This window comes from Theropithecus gelada, chromosome 3, assembly GCF_003255815.1.
Source record: "Theropithecus gelada isolate Dixy chromosome 3, Tgel_1.0, whole genome shotgun sequence".
NCBI lineage: Eukaryota > Metazoa > Chordata > Mammalia > Primates > Cercopithecidae > Theropithecus > Theropithecus gelada.
This window is the reverse complement of record NC_037670.1, coordinates 174,259,225-174,277,235: the sequence shown is the minus strand read 5'-3', so window position 1 is coordinate 174,277,235 and position 18,011 is coordinate 174,259,225. Positions and strand designations below refer to the sequence as shown.

Here is an 18,011-nt window from a genome sequence, read left to right as displayed (position 1 = left end):
GGGAAGAAGCAACAGACTTCATTAGATATGGCAAGCCAGGTACAGTGGCTCACACTGTAATCCAACACATTGGGAGGCTTAGTCGGCAGGATTGCTTGAGTCCAGGAGTTTGAGACCAGCCTGGGCAGCAAAGTGAGACCCCAACTCTACAAAAAAAATTAAAAATTAGCTAGGTGTTGTGGCATGCGCCTGTAGTCCCAGCTACTTGGGAGGCTAAGGCAGGAGGATTGCTTGAGCCCAGGAGTTCAAGGTTACAGTGAACTATGATGGCACCACTGCACTCCAGTCTGGGTGACAGAGTGAGAGCCTGTCTCTCTCTCTCTCTCTCTCTCTCTCTCACACACACACACACACATACACAAAACAAAGTTGAGTTTACCCCAAGAAGAAGTTTTGTGTTCTATTTACAAAAAATATTTAAAAGATAATGCAAAAGAATATTTGGTTTTCAACTCTTAAAGCATTTGTTATGGAGGCTAAAGTGTGGGAAATTAAAAAAAGAGCCAAAGTAAAAATAATAATAACAATTACAGAATCTCCACTATGTTTTAACACTACCTTATATCCCAATTTAATACTACTATATATCACTTTTAAATATACAAATAGCTTATGCCAGGCCCTGCCCATAGTCTCCAGGCTCCTTAAGATGCTTTTATATCTCAAACATGAAGAACTGTTTAAATTGGGGGATAAAGGATAACCAGAAATCCAGTTAAAGTAACTGAAAGGAATCACACACATGCAACTCCGTTTCTAGACTCCCACACCTGTCTCAATTTCATGGACAACTGGAGAGGCCAGGCCCAGCCCCTAGAAAGCCTTTCTGATTCCTGCCTCTGACCCTCAAGGAAAATGAGTTCCCTTCCCTCTGATTACATTTTTTGTTCATCCAAATAAAACTTAAAGACCTTAGTTAGCTAAGATTTCCCTACTGCCTAATTTATGTAAATGAAAAAGAAAATGATAAAATGTTTAGATCATGCTCTATCAAGACACAAAATGTGAGGGAACAGGCACAGGCTAAACAATCCTGGCCAGCCCTCCCTGCACTGCCGAAGAAGCTGCCCTGGGCCGGCAACACCATTGCTGGGTACTTTCACAATCGCTGGGGGGCTTCACAGCGAAACTGAGTCGCTAGTGCCAATTACTCTAAAGGAAAACCCAACTTTTTGTAGAGGGTGTGCATTTTTAAAACAGGTGTGAATTTCGCCCTCACTCTCACTGCTCTTCAGCACAGCAGAGGCAGTGATGCTCTTTGAAGAGATACTCCTAACCTAGGGCATGATGACAAAACCTCTGTCACCACAAAATAAATAATTTAAGTCACTTCTGAATGTTTGAGGAGCCATTTAAAAATTATGAACAATGACAAAAAGATGTATATAAGTCAAGGATGTTTAGAAATTAATCCAGATCTTAGCTGCACCCAAAAGTGCAGTATACACAAGGGACTATGACATCAATCAAGTCACAGACTTCTTACTTCCTGTTCTGCAGAAGTCACAACACAGGTTGCTGCTGGAACTCCTTACTTATGTACAATAGCCTGTTCCATAAGGTTTCTGTTACCATGTATGTTAGTAAAGAAATACATAAAAGATGTAGAAGATGAAGAGTTGGCCAGGTGTGCTGGCTCATACCTGTAATCCTAGCACTTTGGGAGGCCAAGGCGGGTGGATCGCCTGAGGTCTGGAGTTTGAGACCAGCCTGGCCAACATGGTGAAACCCCGTCTCTACTAAAAATACAAAAATTAGCCAGGCATGGTGGCACACACTTGTAGTCCCAGCTACTCAGGAGGCTGAGGCAAGAGAATTTCTTAAACCTGGGAGGCAGAGGTTGCAGTGAACCAAGATCGCGCCACTGCACTCCAGCTTGGGCAACACAGGGAGACTGTCTCCAACAAAAAAAGTTGTCTTTCCATCTTGATGGAAGTTAACCTTGCTAACTGCCAGAAAGAGGCAAAGAGGATAAAACAGCAGATGCAGGAGAGGAGAGCACCATCCCGAGGAGTAATAAGCACTGCCGTCTTCCTAATCTGCCAAGGTCCAAACCCCATGACTCCCATGCTGAAGGCTGCCAGCCCTTGCCGGCACCTGGCCAGGATGCAGGAGCCTCAGCCCTGGGCTACACAGATAGGGGTGGCTCTGCCAGGTCGTCCCCTCCATCATGGTTCAATGCCCTTCCTCCTGGTCCACCTGGTTTTGAACTCAATTAAAACATTTCCTACTCTATAAAGGCTTCCTGATCCCTCCCACCAATGCCCAGGAAATCAGATCCCTCTTCTTCAGTAGCCCCCGGTACTCTTCTGGAAGCTCTTTTATGGGAGACTGTATTATTTTATAGTTTCTTATTAAAATGTCTCTCTCTCCCACAAATGTGCTAGGCCCTTGAAAGCAGAGACCACGGATCAGCTGTGTTCCTCTGGCACATAGTAGGTACTCCAAAATGTCTGGTGGGGGATGAATGGACGGACAGATGGGTGGATGAGAAGGTGATAAAGCACGGTTACACCAAGCAGGGGAGTTCTGAGGTGCAAAAGCCAGGAATGGTCTCTGCCTACGCACGGGGAGGGGGCAGGAATGCGAAGATAACCACAAGCCTCAGCTCCCCTTGTGGGCTTCCCAAGTCAAATGAGGGTGGCGAATAAGAGGCTCGGTGCGTCTTTACCTAAGGATGCCAGCAGCTCGTAGTTCATCCGCATCACGTCTCTGTACAACTCCTTCTGCCGCTTGTCTAGCATGCCCCACTCCTCCCGGGTGAAATACACTGCCACATCCTCGAACACCACCGGCAGCTCCTCAAACACCACAGGAACCTCCTCCGACAACCCCTCTGCAGAAGGGTCCTGGAACAAACAGCAGCGGCCACTCAGCACCGCCTGCCAAGCCAGATGCCCGCGCAACACTTCTGGGGCCTTTGGAAGCCCTATTTCTCCTGGGAAGCTCACCAAGAGGCCCAGATGCACTCAGAGGAATGAATTTATCCATTGAAAGTCAAAGAATCAAATTCAGGAGGCCATAATTAGTAAGTTAAAACCAAGTGAGACTCGGTTAGACCCTAGGATCTCCTGGGCGGAAATGAAAGCGTATGGAAAGAAGAGGCAGCTGGGCAGAGCCTCTCACTGCATGCTGTCCTCAGAGTCCTGAGAGCCGCCTCCTGGTCACCTACAACTAAAAGGTGACCATGTGCCTCTAAGAGCACCTGCTAAGATTTCCCAATGGGATGGGAACGAAGAGGTGGTCAAAATAGTTAAAGATGCTTACGACCAGTAACTGGTTTACACATGCCTCACTGCTCAAGGAATTCAGATGATAAAAGGTTAGATCTGTTTATTAGCTTCTAACACTAAAAAAGGTCAGGAATAGGAAAAGAAATGAGCTATGCTGTTTTTCTGGATTTTGGAAAAATGAGAGTTTACGCAGTTGAACTGGATTCCTTATGATGCCAGCTCTAGGAGGAATCTCCGAGTTATTCTCGCCAGACTCCTGGAGGGGAGTTAAAAATGATTTGTTGTAAAATTCTACTTCTATGCAATAGGTGAGAAATGGGGAAGCTTCCAATGAACACAGTTTCCTTACAGGACAACTTTCCAAAGCATTTGCTAACTACAAAGGAAACCTAAGGTGGGCGCTAGAGTACTTAGTGCCCAGCAGTGCTGTGGGGAGTGGAAGGAAAGCATGGACTGGCAGCTCAGGACTCTGGGCAGATTCTGGCACTGACTATAAGAGTTCTAGAACCCCGGACATGTCACTTGCTCCAAAGTCTGTTTTCTTCCAACAAGATGAGTTTAATAGCACTTGCTCTACTGGCCTCACAGCAACATCAGAAACATTACGTCAAACAACATGTGTGAAAAACTGCAATGTTTAAAAGTGCAACATGACTCCAAAGTTAAAGTTAAACTGTAAAAAATACTAGACAGGTGTGGTAGATCATATCTGTAATCCTAGCATTTGGGGAGGCTGAGGGGGGAGGACTGGTTGAGCCCAGGAGTTCAAGACCAGCCTGGGCAGTATAGCGAGATTCCCATCTCTACAAAAAATAAAAAATTATCCAGGTGTGCAGACACACACCTGTGGTCCCAGCTACTTGGGAGGCTGAGTGGGAAGCATTGCTTGAGCCTTGGAAGTAAAGGCTGCAGTGAGCTATGATCACACCACAGTCCAGCCTGGGTGACAGAGCGACACCCTGTCTCTTAAACAAAACAAATTTAAATATCAACTATTTAAGGGCTCTGTGATTGTTCTGTGGTTGTAGATTATTTCTTGAGATCGGTGTTTATTTTGGATTCTGAATAAAGATTATTGTTTCCTTTATACCGGAAGTAGAAATGTTCTGTCTCACTAATTACGTTTTGTTATTTGCAAAAAGGAGATAATAATAGGGCTGTTGTCCAAATTAAATGAGATAATACATGTGACGCATCTAAAACAATGCCTAGTCCATGATAAGCATGTTAGTATATGCTAACATTATGATGTCAGCAGTGGGTTATTGCTAGTATTCTTTTTTCCATCATCAGCCTGGATATACATTATTTTCAGTATAGAATCCTTCTCTGTAAGATACAGCCATCATTATAAACATATTACCTGAATGCAGGATTCTACTGCATCATTACATAAAATATCAATGTCTGAGGAGCTGTGGATGCCATCAGTGACTTCTTTTTGCCTCAAATCTGAAATGCAGTCCAGATACATAGCAGGAATTGCTCCATTCCCCCCAGGGTCCTCTAGTTCAGCTCTTGAGCTTGGCAGGAGCTCAGCCATGCTATCAAAGCCTCCCAGAGGCCCTCGGGGGTAGAATATGGGGTAATCTGCCGTGAAGAGTGGCTCCGGGCTGGCCAGGACATCTCCAGATGGGTCTCTGATGCTCCGGAACCGGGCTGCCCAGATGGGGTCCCTTGCTGCCAAGGCATCGACACAGAACATGTGGGCCTTGCTCTTGGCGTGGTATTTGAGAGTCTCCACCTTGAATGGTCCTGTATAACCTTCTATTAGTCTTGACCGTTTGTCCCTGATGGAGGGGTATTCTCGGCAAGCAGAGCAGAACAGAGCCGTCTGCTCCTCATTCATGATCAGCCACGGAAACTGCACAAACCATGACTTCTGGATGGACCGGGGCTTCAGGAGTTTCCTGTTTCTTCCTGCCCAGTCTCCCTCGATGTGTCCACTGCACGTACTGAGGTGGGAAAGGCGGGCTTTCTTCTTAGGCGGCAGGGACTGTCCACTCTCCCTGGTGGGGCCTTGCACGCCCATGTCTTCCATGTAGCCCATCTGTTTTTTTCCTTTAGAGAACAGGGACGGAAGGCATTTGCTTTAAAATCCTGTAGTTAGAGCCACTGCAACTCACAGTAGCTCTGAAGAACCTCAAATATGAAAAGCGGAAAGCAAACACACACACCTGAATTTTCTTCTAGTCCTGGCCAAGTCTGCAGGCCCTTCCCTCACCTAATCCAGAAGAAAGCCAAAGGGATGGGCTTTACGGAACCCTCCCCGTCCTTTTTGTTTTTTGAATTTAAAGGACAGATACAACCAGCCAAAAGGAGATCTTTGCAATCTGATCTATGAAACGTACAATCTTCAGGAGTCAAAATTTATTTATGGATAAGAACACTAACATAATAGAACATAGGATTTAAAAAAGATCACTAAAGCCACACACCGCAACTCCAGGGGAAGACAGCTGCCTATCTCCTGGGCAGGCAGTTTTCGTCCCCAGGTAGTTTTCCTTAAGCTATAATCTATCTTCGGATACTTTTACCTCAAAATACTGGATGCTGACCCAGTCCTCAAGAGAAACTCAAGTCTAATTCCTCTCTTATAACACAAACCTTCAAACAGATGAGGACTCTCATGACCTCACATCTTTTTTCTTCAAGCTGAACTAGAAGTTTCTTTATTCACGGAGATGAAATGCAACTCAAACGACTCTAACTCCTGTGGAACCATTTCTTATGTACCAACATCAGTTCCAATGCCCAGTGGCTGAGGACTCAACATTTTTTGTGCCAGGCCAACAGACTGGTCTACAAAACTGTAAGGGCATGAAGCTGTTAATAAAGAGTCAGAAGGCTCAAAATAAGAGCCAAGCAAGGAGAAATGAAACAAAACAAATCTGTCTCTATGATACTTTCCAGAGTCACAAAGGTGTCTAGAGCTCCTTGTGGTCTGAGAGAAATCACAAGGGAAAACAAACTTCTGTGATCTGATTCACATAGGATCTTGCTCCCCACCTCCCTCTTCTCCCACAGTAGGAGTTGGGTTAACTCGGTTATTTTACATAATGACAAGATGTCATCTGGCCTGGCTAAGCCAACCCTTGAACAGGAGGGTCTTATCGAAAGAGGGAAGAAAAGATAAATCCCTAGGACTTAACAGACAGCTGTTCATTCATTCATTCAGCGATTATCTATTGTGCAACAGCTGGGTGCCAAGTATTGTTCTAAGCACTAGGAAATGGTAGTAAATAAGACAAAGTCATGCCTTCATGGAACTTATAATAATTATAAATAAACATATTCTCCTGGGTAGAAATAAGACAATGGGAGATGAGAGGTTGGAGAAGGACATTAGGGGCAGTGTGTATATTTAGATATTAATCAGATGACACCTGGGAGGAGAACAGCAGCGTCAGCTGGTGGAGAACAGGGAGGGCAGAGGATGAGCCTGGAGTCCTGGGGCTGCCCCTGCTCCCTCTCCAGCCAAGCACCTGCCCCTGAGTGCAGGTCCACACTCACCTTGGTGATGCTCCAGGTGGCTCCTCTGGCCCTGGACGCTGCCAAGCCATGGCTCTGGCCCTGGTCCGAACTTACAAAACAGCTCAGGGTTGGCAACAGTTGGTCCTGAGTAAAAAAAAAAAAAAAGAGAGAGAGAGAGAAAAGCACTGTGAAGACTGGCTCTGGGTCACAACACGAAGGAAGCATCTGTCTGCGACATCTCTCGGCATGGTGAAATAAGGGGCCAAGCGGGAAAGTAGGAGTCTTGGTGGTTCAGCACAGTGGTTCAGTGGTTTAGAAACTCGTATCTGTGAGGCCCTTAACAGAATAGGAGACTAGGAGAAAGGAATGAGGGCAAAAGGAGGCTACACAGGTATAAAAACTATGGGTCAGAAACCCAAATGCTGAGAGGGGCCAGCCTGGTAATATAACAGAGGAAACCAGGCCAAGTTCAGGGGCTGTGGCAACCTGCAAGACGTAAGGGAACAGTAGCTACTCAGCTGCAGAAGGGCTGCCACTCGGGATGCAGGCTCAGCCCTGCCACACCGTCCTGTTTGTCAAGAGATGCCAGAAATCCATATTCTTATGTGAAAACTCCTAATAACTATATATTGGCAATTTAAAGAAGCCAAACAAAAGAAACAAAAGTCAAAAAACAAAGCAAATCAAAACTCCAAGCAGTGAGCCGTATCTGGCCCATGAGCTGCTACTTTGCAACTTCTGGTTTGGAAGAATCAGTGGTTTTCAAACTCTTTTAGCTGGCACAGGAAGACTCAACCCAGCTGCAGTCCTTCCACCCACAAAATGCTGAGATTGTGGCTTCTACTATGCCTTACACAGCAGCCAAGACGAAATAAGAAAAGCATGGTAGACAGTCATCAACTTGCAATCAGTCAACAGTGCATATCTGTACACACATGTTGAAATACAACCAACCAACTCTGTCCTTGGCACAGAAAGTCTACCCAAAGAATCAAAGGAAAGAGCATTCAAAAAATAGACGAGATGAAAAATACACTTGTGCAAACTCTTAAACTGTTTTATCTCACTAAATCTCTACAATAACCCTAAGATAGAAATTCAGGCTTAAAAAGGCCAAAGGCACTCAAGTATCCAGTGGAGAGCTGGGATTGAGATCAGATTTCCACATTGCAAATGTGATGCTCTTGCCACCACTGCTTCCTACCTCCAGCGCCCTATGGGCTCCACAGATCCACAGGCCTAGCTTCCGAGTTTCCCTCCTGGCCCCTTGGGGCATTCTGAGGCACCAGGAGACAGACCCAGGAGTCTAGCCCAGGCCTGCCAGATTGCCCCACTTCTCTTGACCATTTTATGGGGAGAAGAGAAACGGTGATGTGTGAATTTGCATGCAATTAAAGTAGATACGGGATCGAGCAGATAGGTAGTGTAAAGATGCCTAGACAAATGCTTGGATTCCAGAAAACTCTCTCCAGTGTTCCTGACGCAGATGAGGTTGGGAATGCTGATCTAGATTGATGGTGGCAGGGATGTGGATGGGCACCCATACCCAGTGGTGCCACCAGCTTGTCGGAACCACAGAGCTCCTTCTGTTGCTGGCTCAGCAGCACCCATTCCTCCTGGAGTAAGTACACAGTGATGTCATCAAACGTCACAGGAGCCTGAAAGGAAAATGACAGCTGCTAAGTACCACCCTCTTCCTTAGATTTATCTTCCAAAAGTGTTCCTGACCACCTGAGGGTACCCTGCATGGGAAGGGGTGTTGTCAATTTACATGCAAGGCCCACACCCCATATCTCCCCACCTGGGTACAGATCATAGTGAGAACGAGACTCGTTTCTTCCGGGAAGTGCCATGCGCTGAAACGAAACTGACCCATGAAGGAGCGGGCTTAGGAGCTTCTCCGTCCCCTCCCTGCGTGCTCTTCACCCGCCTCCCACAGGCCCGTTCCTTCTCAGCCAGGGGCTGGGCAACAACTTAGGGCACATTCTTTCATGGAACCTTAAACATGGTAAACCTTCACTTAGGAAGATGTGTCCGATTTCTAGAAATAGCTGAAAGTCATTTAGAACTATGTCTGTGAATGATGAAAACAGGCAATGCTTTGGGGCTGAGATCTACATCCCGTGTGGCTTGTAAAGGGGCTCTGTGGGGCAGGGAGTTCAGAAAGTGCTTGGAGGAGTTCCAGATTAAGACGGCAGATTAAACAAGCCCATTTAATTTGGTTTATTCCCTGTTAATTTAAAAGCCCATCCCCCAAACAAAACCCCCACTATAACAGGGGGCACAACAAGGAGACGACCGCAATATGCTCTTGGAAACCGAGAAGCAGATGAAAAAGCAGTCACTCAGCAGATCCAAGAAAATCAAATCCTCGCCTGGCAGCAGGCAAAGCGGAGAACCACCCAAGGTACACTCTGCATCCTCAAAAGCTTGGTATCTTCCAGCACGGGAAACCTCTAGCACAGGAGGGCAGGCAGGCAGCCCAATGGAATGAGAACTAGGGGAGGGCTGTGCCCCAACAAATGCCTCCCCAGGTTCTTTACATGAGGCTCCAGCTGATAAGCCCGTCCTCCCTCTCACAAGCACAGAGTTATTAGAGTTTTGGTCTTCCACTGCTAAATGTCAGCAGACTGGACTACCAGACACTTGGGGAAAGGATCTAACAGGGACTGTAGAGACCAAAACAGATGGGAGGTGTTGGGGTGGCGGGGGGATTGCTAAGAAAATGTAAGGGAGGCATGGAGAAAAAAACTTAAAAAAAAAAAAAAACCTATCATCCAGTCATCAAAGAGGTAAGGTACTGCAGCCACACAACAAAATGTTATAAAAGAAATCAACAGAAAAAGTAGAAATGTTTTATCATTTTAAGTTTTGTGCCATGAAAACATTACCTAAAGAAATTTTAAAAAGAAGTAAATCAATCAAATTATCAACAAAAAACAAATTTCTCAGTCCAAAGAAAAATAACATTGGGAATAGCAGCATGCCATTTAAAAATAGGTGAAATATCGATTTTAACCTCGACAGTAGACATTTCTTGAGGAAAATGACATAGATCATTCTTACTGGTCACTATCATAATAGATTTTTCTTATGGTGACTGCAAAAAATTTGGACAATAGAAATAAGCAGAAAAAAATGTATTAAGATCACACACATTCCCTTTATTGAAAAAGAATTACTTTTCATTACCCTTCTTTCCTGAGAACCTGTTAACATTTTATATATAACCTCCCAGTCTTTAGTCTATGAATATGTATGAACGGTTTTAAAAACAAAAATGGAATTGTACTGCCAAATGTGTACATTTAAATAACTATTTGCTGTAGAGTGTCTTCCAAAGCAAAATGAAATATTTCCAAAAACCGACTGGAAGACAGGCTCCACTAAAAGAAAGTGGTCACACAGGAAAGGAATCTCCATGAGATACAGCCTAGGGACAGACAATGTGGGGAAGCATTGAAGATATCCCCAAGATTAGGCTGAAGGCAGATTCAGGATGACTGCTGTATCCCAGGACTGAAGGGCAGCCTGTCCAGATTGGGGCAGGTTAAAATACTTGTGACTCAGGACAGCCGGGGTCCCTCTTCATGCCCATCCTTCCCGGGCATGCACAGGTGAGCATAATAAGGACCAAGGAACCATCACGTTAGCTCCACCTGAGAAGGAGCATAGCTAGGACTGTCCATTTGGACAATAGCGTCTTCCCAGCAAGAGTGATAACACTAACACCTGGTACCTCTCTTAAACAATATTATAGCAAGAGCCTTCTGATTCTAGGTGACTGCAATGTAAAGAAAACACAAATCTGCATGAACAAGAGGAGTTCCTCATCTATGTGTAATACAAAGAATATCTCCCGATGTTTTATTTTAGCGGTTCCCACTCTCTACAGGGTAAAGCTGTCTGAATTCTCAGTCTAGCACCAAAGCCCCCTCAGTCTGAATCTAACCCACTTTCTAACTTCAGCTCTGTGCATTGCCTAACTCAGAACGTCTCCTCCAGCCAGACTCATATCACTGCAATCACCCAGCTTATCTCGCACCTTTCCTCTCTCTACACTCCCAATCTTTAGATCCTGACTGCCCACTTCCTCCCACTGACTTAGAATCCACCCACCCATAAAGTTGCGATTCACGTTCTCTTTCAGGAAGGATTTCCTCACCACCTGGCCCAAGCATTCATCCTTCTCCTGAGCAAGGAAGGCTTTGTATCTCCCCTAGAGTCCAGTGTTAAAGAAATCTATGCTGCTTGGTTGATTTTAAAACTTCCTTCATCAACACCACCCTTCTCCCCACAACCATGTTATATGGAAAGTATTTTATAGGCACTTAATTCATTTTTTTCATTCAACACACATTTATTACTTAAGTGTTCCTATGTGCTTGGTGCATGGTAATTCAAAGATATGAGATTAAAATCTATCAGGAGGTGACAGACAACTAAGATGCAGGTGCAATAATAGAACCATGTTGAGAAAAAAATGAGAAAGGAGTATCAGTCACTTGTACAGGAAAGATAAGAGAGGGCCAGGAAACAGAAACATTGAGGCAACAAATACATACAGAAACAAGTACACATATAGACTTCTCTTTGGGGGCATCAACAGCACAGTCTCCCAGGAGGCACATGAGGGGGCGGGCTGCAGTGTTCTTCAGAGCACCCACACCTTGCAGCAAAAGGGCTCCTGTAGTGATGCTATTTTATAAGCATTCCTATTGAATGAGACCCTACTAAATGCCAGGAGCTGCTCCACTGTTCTAGCCGGGGATGTAACAGTCAACAAATATGTAAATAAATAAATAAACATGAGAATTTTGTTGAGTGATAAGGGTTGGGAAGAAAATAAAACAGGATCATGGGATAGAGCATGGTGGGGAAAAGTCTGACCCGTATCCATTATTCTGCCAGTGACAGGCAAGATGTCCTACACTCAATGTGGGATATCAATCCAATGGCCTCAGATGGCTTTTAGTTAATAAAGACCACAAAACAGCACCCAAGAGTCTAGTAATAGACCAAATCACTATCTCACAAGGTAGTCTCCCAGTTCCGAGCCATAAAAATGCTGTTCAGAGTGGAGCTGTAGAACAGCACCGCTATTCCTTGTCATTCATTTGCAATACATCTTACACTGCCAGTTGGTTTTGTAATTACTTTATTTCACTCTTGTATGAAGTTCTCATTTCCCATATTAGAAAACAACTGTATTTGGGAAGGGCGAGCATCTTTCTGAGATACCTTAAAATAAAGATTAGAATCAAGGGTGAAATTTCCAGTCTCTGAGGTTTCACTTAGTGGTTGGACCAGAAAAGGAATCAGGTTTCTCCTCTACCTTCCAAAATGTTTGTACAATCATGCATTGCTTAACAACGGGGATAAGTTCTGGGAAATGTGTCCTTAGGCAATTCTGTCATTGTGGAACATCACAGAGTGTACTTACACAAACCTACATGGTACAGCCTACTACACATCTAGGCTATATGGTATACCCTTTTGCCCTTAGGCTACAATCCTGCACAGTATGTTACTGTACTGAAAACTGTAGGCAACTGTAACACCTAGTACGTATTTGCGTATCTATACATAGAAAAGGTAAAAATACGGTAGAAAAGACAAAAAAAAAAGGGTACATCTGTATTGGGCACTTACCATGAATGGAGCTTGCAGAACTGGAAGTTGCTCTGGGTGGGTGGGTGGGTGAGTGAGTGAGTGAATGTGAAGGCCTAGGATATGACTGAACACTTCTGTAGACTTTATAAACACTGCACACTAAGGCTACACCAAATTTATTAAAAATTTTTCTTTCTTCAATAAATGAACCCTAGCTTATTTTAATTGTTTTATAAACTTAATTTTTTAAACTTTCGACTCTTGTAATAACACTTAGCTTAACACACATTGTACATCTGTACAATATTTCTCTTTAAATATCTTTGTATTTTTATTTATTTTCTAGCAAACCATTCCGTCAACAAAAGGTATTTTTCTTTATATTCCATGAGGTTTTCTATTTTAAAATTTTTTTTTTTTTTTTTACTTTTTAAGTTTTGTTAAAAACTAAGACACAAACACACACATTAGCCTAAGCCTACACAGGGTCGGGATCATGAAGATGTCACCAGGTGATAGGAATTTCTCAGCCCCACTGTAGTCACAGGGAATGTACGTGACAGCCGTGTTGATGGAAACCTTGCTCTACAGCGCATGACCGTATTTCTCTCTTCTCCCATTAAAGGCTAAGAAAGCCTACCACTAAACAGAATAGCTTGGAAATCAACCTCAAATCACTGATTCCAATATCAATCCTAATATTTTATAATCCTTCTTCCCCCTACATTTTGCCCCTCTTTATTCAAATTCAGGTTCAATCTAAATCAATCCGGGGATATTTCTAAAGGGTAAGGCCCATAAGCTCCAGCTTTTCTTGGGTTTTGTTGAGCTTTATTGTCTTGGACCCTGTACTCTGTAGGTGCCGTGTCTGGAAAATGCATCACTGCAGCTTGTGGAGGGAAGGGAGGATGGAAGAGATGCTCATGCGAGAAATCACCTCTTTTGAAATTCAGAGTCCTTCCTAGTCTTCCCAGGAAAAACTACAGCATCAAAAGAACCTCATTATCCTTTTCTCTCTTTTGGTGTGGGACAACCCTTCCAGGCGTGTCCAAGTTATTGAAGTGAAAACTGCAGGGGAGCTCCTTGAGAAAGGTGATCATTTCCTATTTATCCTCGTACTTCCAGCATCTCGTTCAATTCAAATCACAGATCACAAATGTTTATTAAATGGACAATTTTTTTAAGGGACTCAATAAACAGTGGAAAACGTTTGTTGAGAGAATTCTCCTCTGTGCCAAATAAGAAACAATCCTCGAGAACTGGCAGCAAACAACATCCAGAAAGATGTTAGTCCCAAGAGGCTGCCACTGTCTCCAAGTTAATGTGCCCACAACCACACTAGTCTTTGCTGACACGGCCTGGAAGCCCTGGCAATCCCGTCAAATCCCTGAACTCCACCCCCAAGCACTTTCTTTCCACCTTTTCTTCCAACTCAAAGCCTCTTGCCCAATGCCAATTTATGACACAGGTTTCTAAGCAATGCCCAGATATTCCATGAAGTACATAACCTAGAAACAGAAGTGGCAAAAAGCATGCCAGATGCCCTCTCCTTTCAGCCCTTTCTTGGGAAGCAGGATCTAGGCAGGGCCAAGCCCTCAAGCGTCCCACCCTGCGGCTCCCACTGGCGTCCGATCCAGACTCCAAGCCTTAGCCCGGCCTCTTCAAAATGCCGAAGGTGGTGGGCGAAACAGGAAGCACCTTCGCATCGCTACACTCGGGGGTCACCCAACCCAGCATAGACCCAGCGGCCACTCGCCAGCTCCGGGAGGATGCGCGAACACCGAACGGGCGCGTCCGCTCCTCTCCGCCACCCTCCCGGGGTCAGCCGCCGAAGTGCGGGAACAGAGGACGGGTCGGCGAGTCCTTCCCTGCAAGCCTGGCTCATCTGCGGGGCCTCCGCCCGAGCCGCCCCGCCTCGCCCGAGCCCGGCTCAGGGATCCTCGGGAGGGAGCGGGCGGCCCCCGGGCCTTCCAGTCCTACCTTCCCCGACTCTCTGGGCTCCATGGCCCCGCTTTCGGAGGCCCGTGCCGCCCCCTCCCCCCGCGGCCTGGCCTGAGGATGCAGCCGCCGCGACCGCCCCGGGGACCCAGGCTCCCGGAGAGGGAGGGCACCCAGGCAGGGAGGGAGCGCGGCCCGAGAACTTCGCTCTCTCACGTCGGGGGGCGGTAGCGCCCGTGGACCCAGGATAGGCGCTGAGCTGGGACTCGCATCGTACCGAGCGAACAGCTTTACGGCCACTGCCCAGCCCCGGGCGGCGGGGCATGACGGGAAGTGTAGTCGGCTCTAGGTGAGCGGCTCTCGAAGCTGCTATTGGCTCCCGGAATGCACGCCCTGATTGGACGCCGGCGGCGCGCTTGCGGCCCTCCCCGCCTCCCTCCGGCGATAGTTACTAGGCAACGGCCGCGTGGCGTCCTTTAGTCCTTGCAGCAAGGGCAAAGCGCTGTGATTGGGCTACGCGAAGGCCAATGTCAACCTTGAAGGTTCTAGGTTTTCTTTTATTAAGGAGGGCAATACTTTTTGTTCTATTCACTCAAAAAGTATCATTGGTTGCCTACCACGGGTCAGGCCGTGTTCTAGGGTTTGGGAGAACACAGTTGAATGAGACAAAGGCCTTGCCTTCAAGGGACTCACGACCTATTAGGGAATCAGACCGGAAACAGATAATTACAAAACAGAGACAAGTGCCATGAAAGAGGTAAGCACAAAACATGAATTAAAGCCCGCCTTGTCACCTTAGAGTGAAGCGGTGGGGGATATGAGGTGCTTAGTTAAGGATTTCCTGAGGAAGTGATGCCTGAGCAGAATTAAAGCAAGAGGTGGGGGTCTGCCAGATAAGGGAGGTGCAATGGACTGACTGGTGTTCCTCTCCCAGGAGATAGGGCGTTTGGGAAGTTTATATGAAGTCGTGAGGGTAAGGCCCTTATGGTGGGATTAGTGTCCTTGTAAGAAGTTTTGTCTGAGTGTGGTGGCTTACACCTCTAATCCCAACTCTTTGGGAGGCTGAGACAGGAGGATCACTTGAGCCCAGTAGTTTGAGACCAGCCTGTGCAACATAGTGAGAGATCCCATCTCTATAAAAATAAAATAAAATAATCTTGTGAGGTGGAAGTATCACTTGAGCCTGGATGGCCGAGGCTGCAGTGAGCCAGGATGGCGCTTCTGCACTCCAGCCTGGGTGACAGAGCAAGACCATGTCTCAAAAAAAAAAAAAAAAAAAAAAAGACTTTTAGGGGGCCAGGGCAGGGATGTGCCTTCATGAAGGTGTTAGTGACCACATGCATGCTGGGGGAACTAGCTAGGCCCTTTGCCCTTGTGCCCCTCTGCCTTTTGCCATGTAAGGACACAGCAACAAGGTGCCCTCCTGGAAGCAGAGACCAGGCTCTCACCAGACACAGACACTACACTACTGGTGCTTTGATCTTGGATTTCCCAGCCTCCAGAACCATAAGAAATAAGTATCCATAATTTATAAATTACCTAGTTTCAGAGATTTTGTTATAGCAGCACACACAGATTAAGACAATGGCCAACTAAGTTTTTTGTATTTTTAGTAGAGACAGAGTTTCGCCATGTTACACAGACTTCAAGTAAGCATTTTCCATTATCCAACTCTGCTCTCCTGGCCAAGGTACAATAGACCTAAACTCTGTTCGAGGAGTGTAGGGGAGTCTGCATTACTGAAAAAGAAGAATGAGACACAACAAATGTGGAGGAGAAGGCAGACAGTGAGGACTCTATGGATTCCAAGTGGCCTGCCACTCCCCACCTCGGCTATATCACTACCTTGAAGAGCTATATTTTTACCCATGAGTTATCCATGTCTTTATAACAGATTCTCTTTTGGGGGTTAAAAAACTGGAGGACAGCTAGGGTAAATCATTCTTTTGACACGTTTTTCCATAAAAGGTTTTCCATTTTCCCAAGAAAAATGGAGCAGTATCTAGGGGGAAATGGGGAATCAAAGCAGTGGGACTAAGATATGAGACACAAAATCTTGTTTCTGTGTTGATAGGAAGGAAACTGATGATTCAAAGGGGGATAGTGCAAGGACCCAAGTCCTTGACAAAGCAGGAGGGTCTAGGAACAGAGTATCAAGGACTCTTCCTAGGGATAGGAACACTTCTTTTTTTTTTTTTTTTTTTCTTTTTTTTTTTTTTGAGACAGAGTCTCGCTCTGTCGCCCAGGTTGGAGTGCAGTGGCACAATCTTGGCTCACTGCAACCTCCGCCTCCCAGGTTCAAACAATTCCCCTGCGTCAGCCTCCTGAGTAGCTGGGACTACAGGCATGCACCACCACACCCTGCTAATTTCTGTATTTTCAGTAGAGATAGGATTTCACCATGTTGGCCAGGCTGGTCTTGAACTCCTGACCTCAAGTGATTCACCTGCACTGGCCTCCCAAAGTGCTGGGATTACAGGCGTGAACCACTGTGTCTGGCCCGTGTAGGAACACTTGATTATGCCAGGAGGGAAGAAGAAGATGGAGTAGATGTACATTTGTTTGTAGATTTACTGACGGAATTTCCATCCAATGATGTCTTTTTGAGACAAGATCATCTCATGAAAATGAAGTGGGGGAATAGAAGGTATACCAAGTCATCTTGGAGAATGGGAAATAGAGCTTACCTCAAACCTTGAATTAGAGGCCAATTTGAAGTTTATGATCACAAATTTAAGGTTAAAAAAAGCCTAGCTGTGAAATTCTGTTTAGAAACAGAAAGCTGGGCAGATATTTGACTTCATCCTGGCTTGGAGTATTGCCAGGTGGGTATTTTTTTTTATTTTTTTTTTTTTTGAGACGGAGTCTTGCTTTGTTGCCCAGGCTGGAGTGCAGTGGCGCGATCTCGGCTCACTGCAAGCTCCGCCTCCCGGGTTCACGCCATTCTCCTGCCTCAGCCTCCCGAGTAGCTGGGACTACAGGTGCCCGCCACCACGCCCGGCTAGTTTTTTGTATTTTTAGTAGAGATGGGGTTTCACCGTGTTAGCCAAGATGGTCTCGATCTCCTGACCTCATGATCCGCCCACCTCAGCCTCCCAAAGTGTTGGGATAACAGGCATGAGCCACCGCGCCCGGCCATGCCAGGTGGGTATGAAGGAGGCACAGAAAAGCAAGGGAGTGAACAGTACTTGCACTGGCGTAATCATAATGGTAGGAAAGTGATTCCCAATTCCAGCTGCACATTGGAGTCGCCCATGGACCTTTCAAACATCCTGATTTAATAGGCCTTCGATGGAGTATGGGCACTTATTTTTTTAATTTGTTTAATTTTTTTTTTTTTTTTTAAGAGACAGGGTCTCACTCTGTCACCCAGACTGGAGTGCAGCTGCGTGATCTTGGCTCACTGCAGTCTTGACCTCCCGGGCTTAAGGGATCCTCCCACCTCACCCTTCCGAGTAGCTAGGACTACAGGAGCGTGCCACCACACCTGGCTAGTTGTTTTTTTTAACTTTTTGTAGGGCTGGGATCTCACTATGTTGCCCAGGCTGGCCTCAAACTTCTGGGCTCAAGTGATCCACCTGCCTCCCAAAGTGCTAGGATTACAGGTGTGAGCCACCATGCCCAGCTGGCATTGATATTTTTAAAGAGCTCCTCATGTCATGTGCTTCTAATGTGCAGTTGATGTTGAGAATCACTATATAGACCATTAATCTAAGCTGTGTCATGAGGGAAGATAGGAGGCTAATGAAAAAG

General features: G+C 45.8%; 1 protein-coding gene across 1 annotated transcript; it reads right to left on the bottom strand.

Annotated features, from left to right (window-relative positions):
- Positions 1-1,840: 1,840 nt before the first annotated feature.
- Positions 1,841-14,561, bottom strand: LOC112620740 (zinc finger protein 862-like). Its single transcript, XM_025379549.1, has 5 exons — positions 14,301-14,561; positions 8,254-8,365; positions 6,747-6,851; positions 4,597-5,294; positions 1,841-2,849 (listed from the first exon to the last, which is right to left on the bottom strand). Exons 1-5 carry the CDS (start codon positions 14,322-14,324, stop codon positions 2,631-2,633), a joined length of 1,158 nt encoding a protein of 385 aa, XP_025235334.1. The 5' UTR covers positions 14,325-14,561; the 3' UTR covers positions 1,841-2,630.
- Positions 14,562-18,011: the final 3,450 nt, after the last annotated feature.

Coding starts and splice junctions, on each gene's coding strand:
- LOC112620740 (XM_025379549.1), bottom strand. CDS start 14,324: ATGGAGCCCAGAGAGTCGGGGAAG. Junction 6,852..8,253: donor CAAGCTGGTGGCACCACTGG/GTATGGGTGCCC, acceptor TTTTTTACTCAG/GACCAACTGTTGCCAACCCT. Junction 5,295..6,746: donor CCACCTGGAGCATCACCAAG/GTGAGTGTGGAC, acceptor TGTTCTCTAAAG/GAAAAAAACAGATGGGCTAC.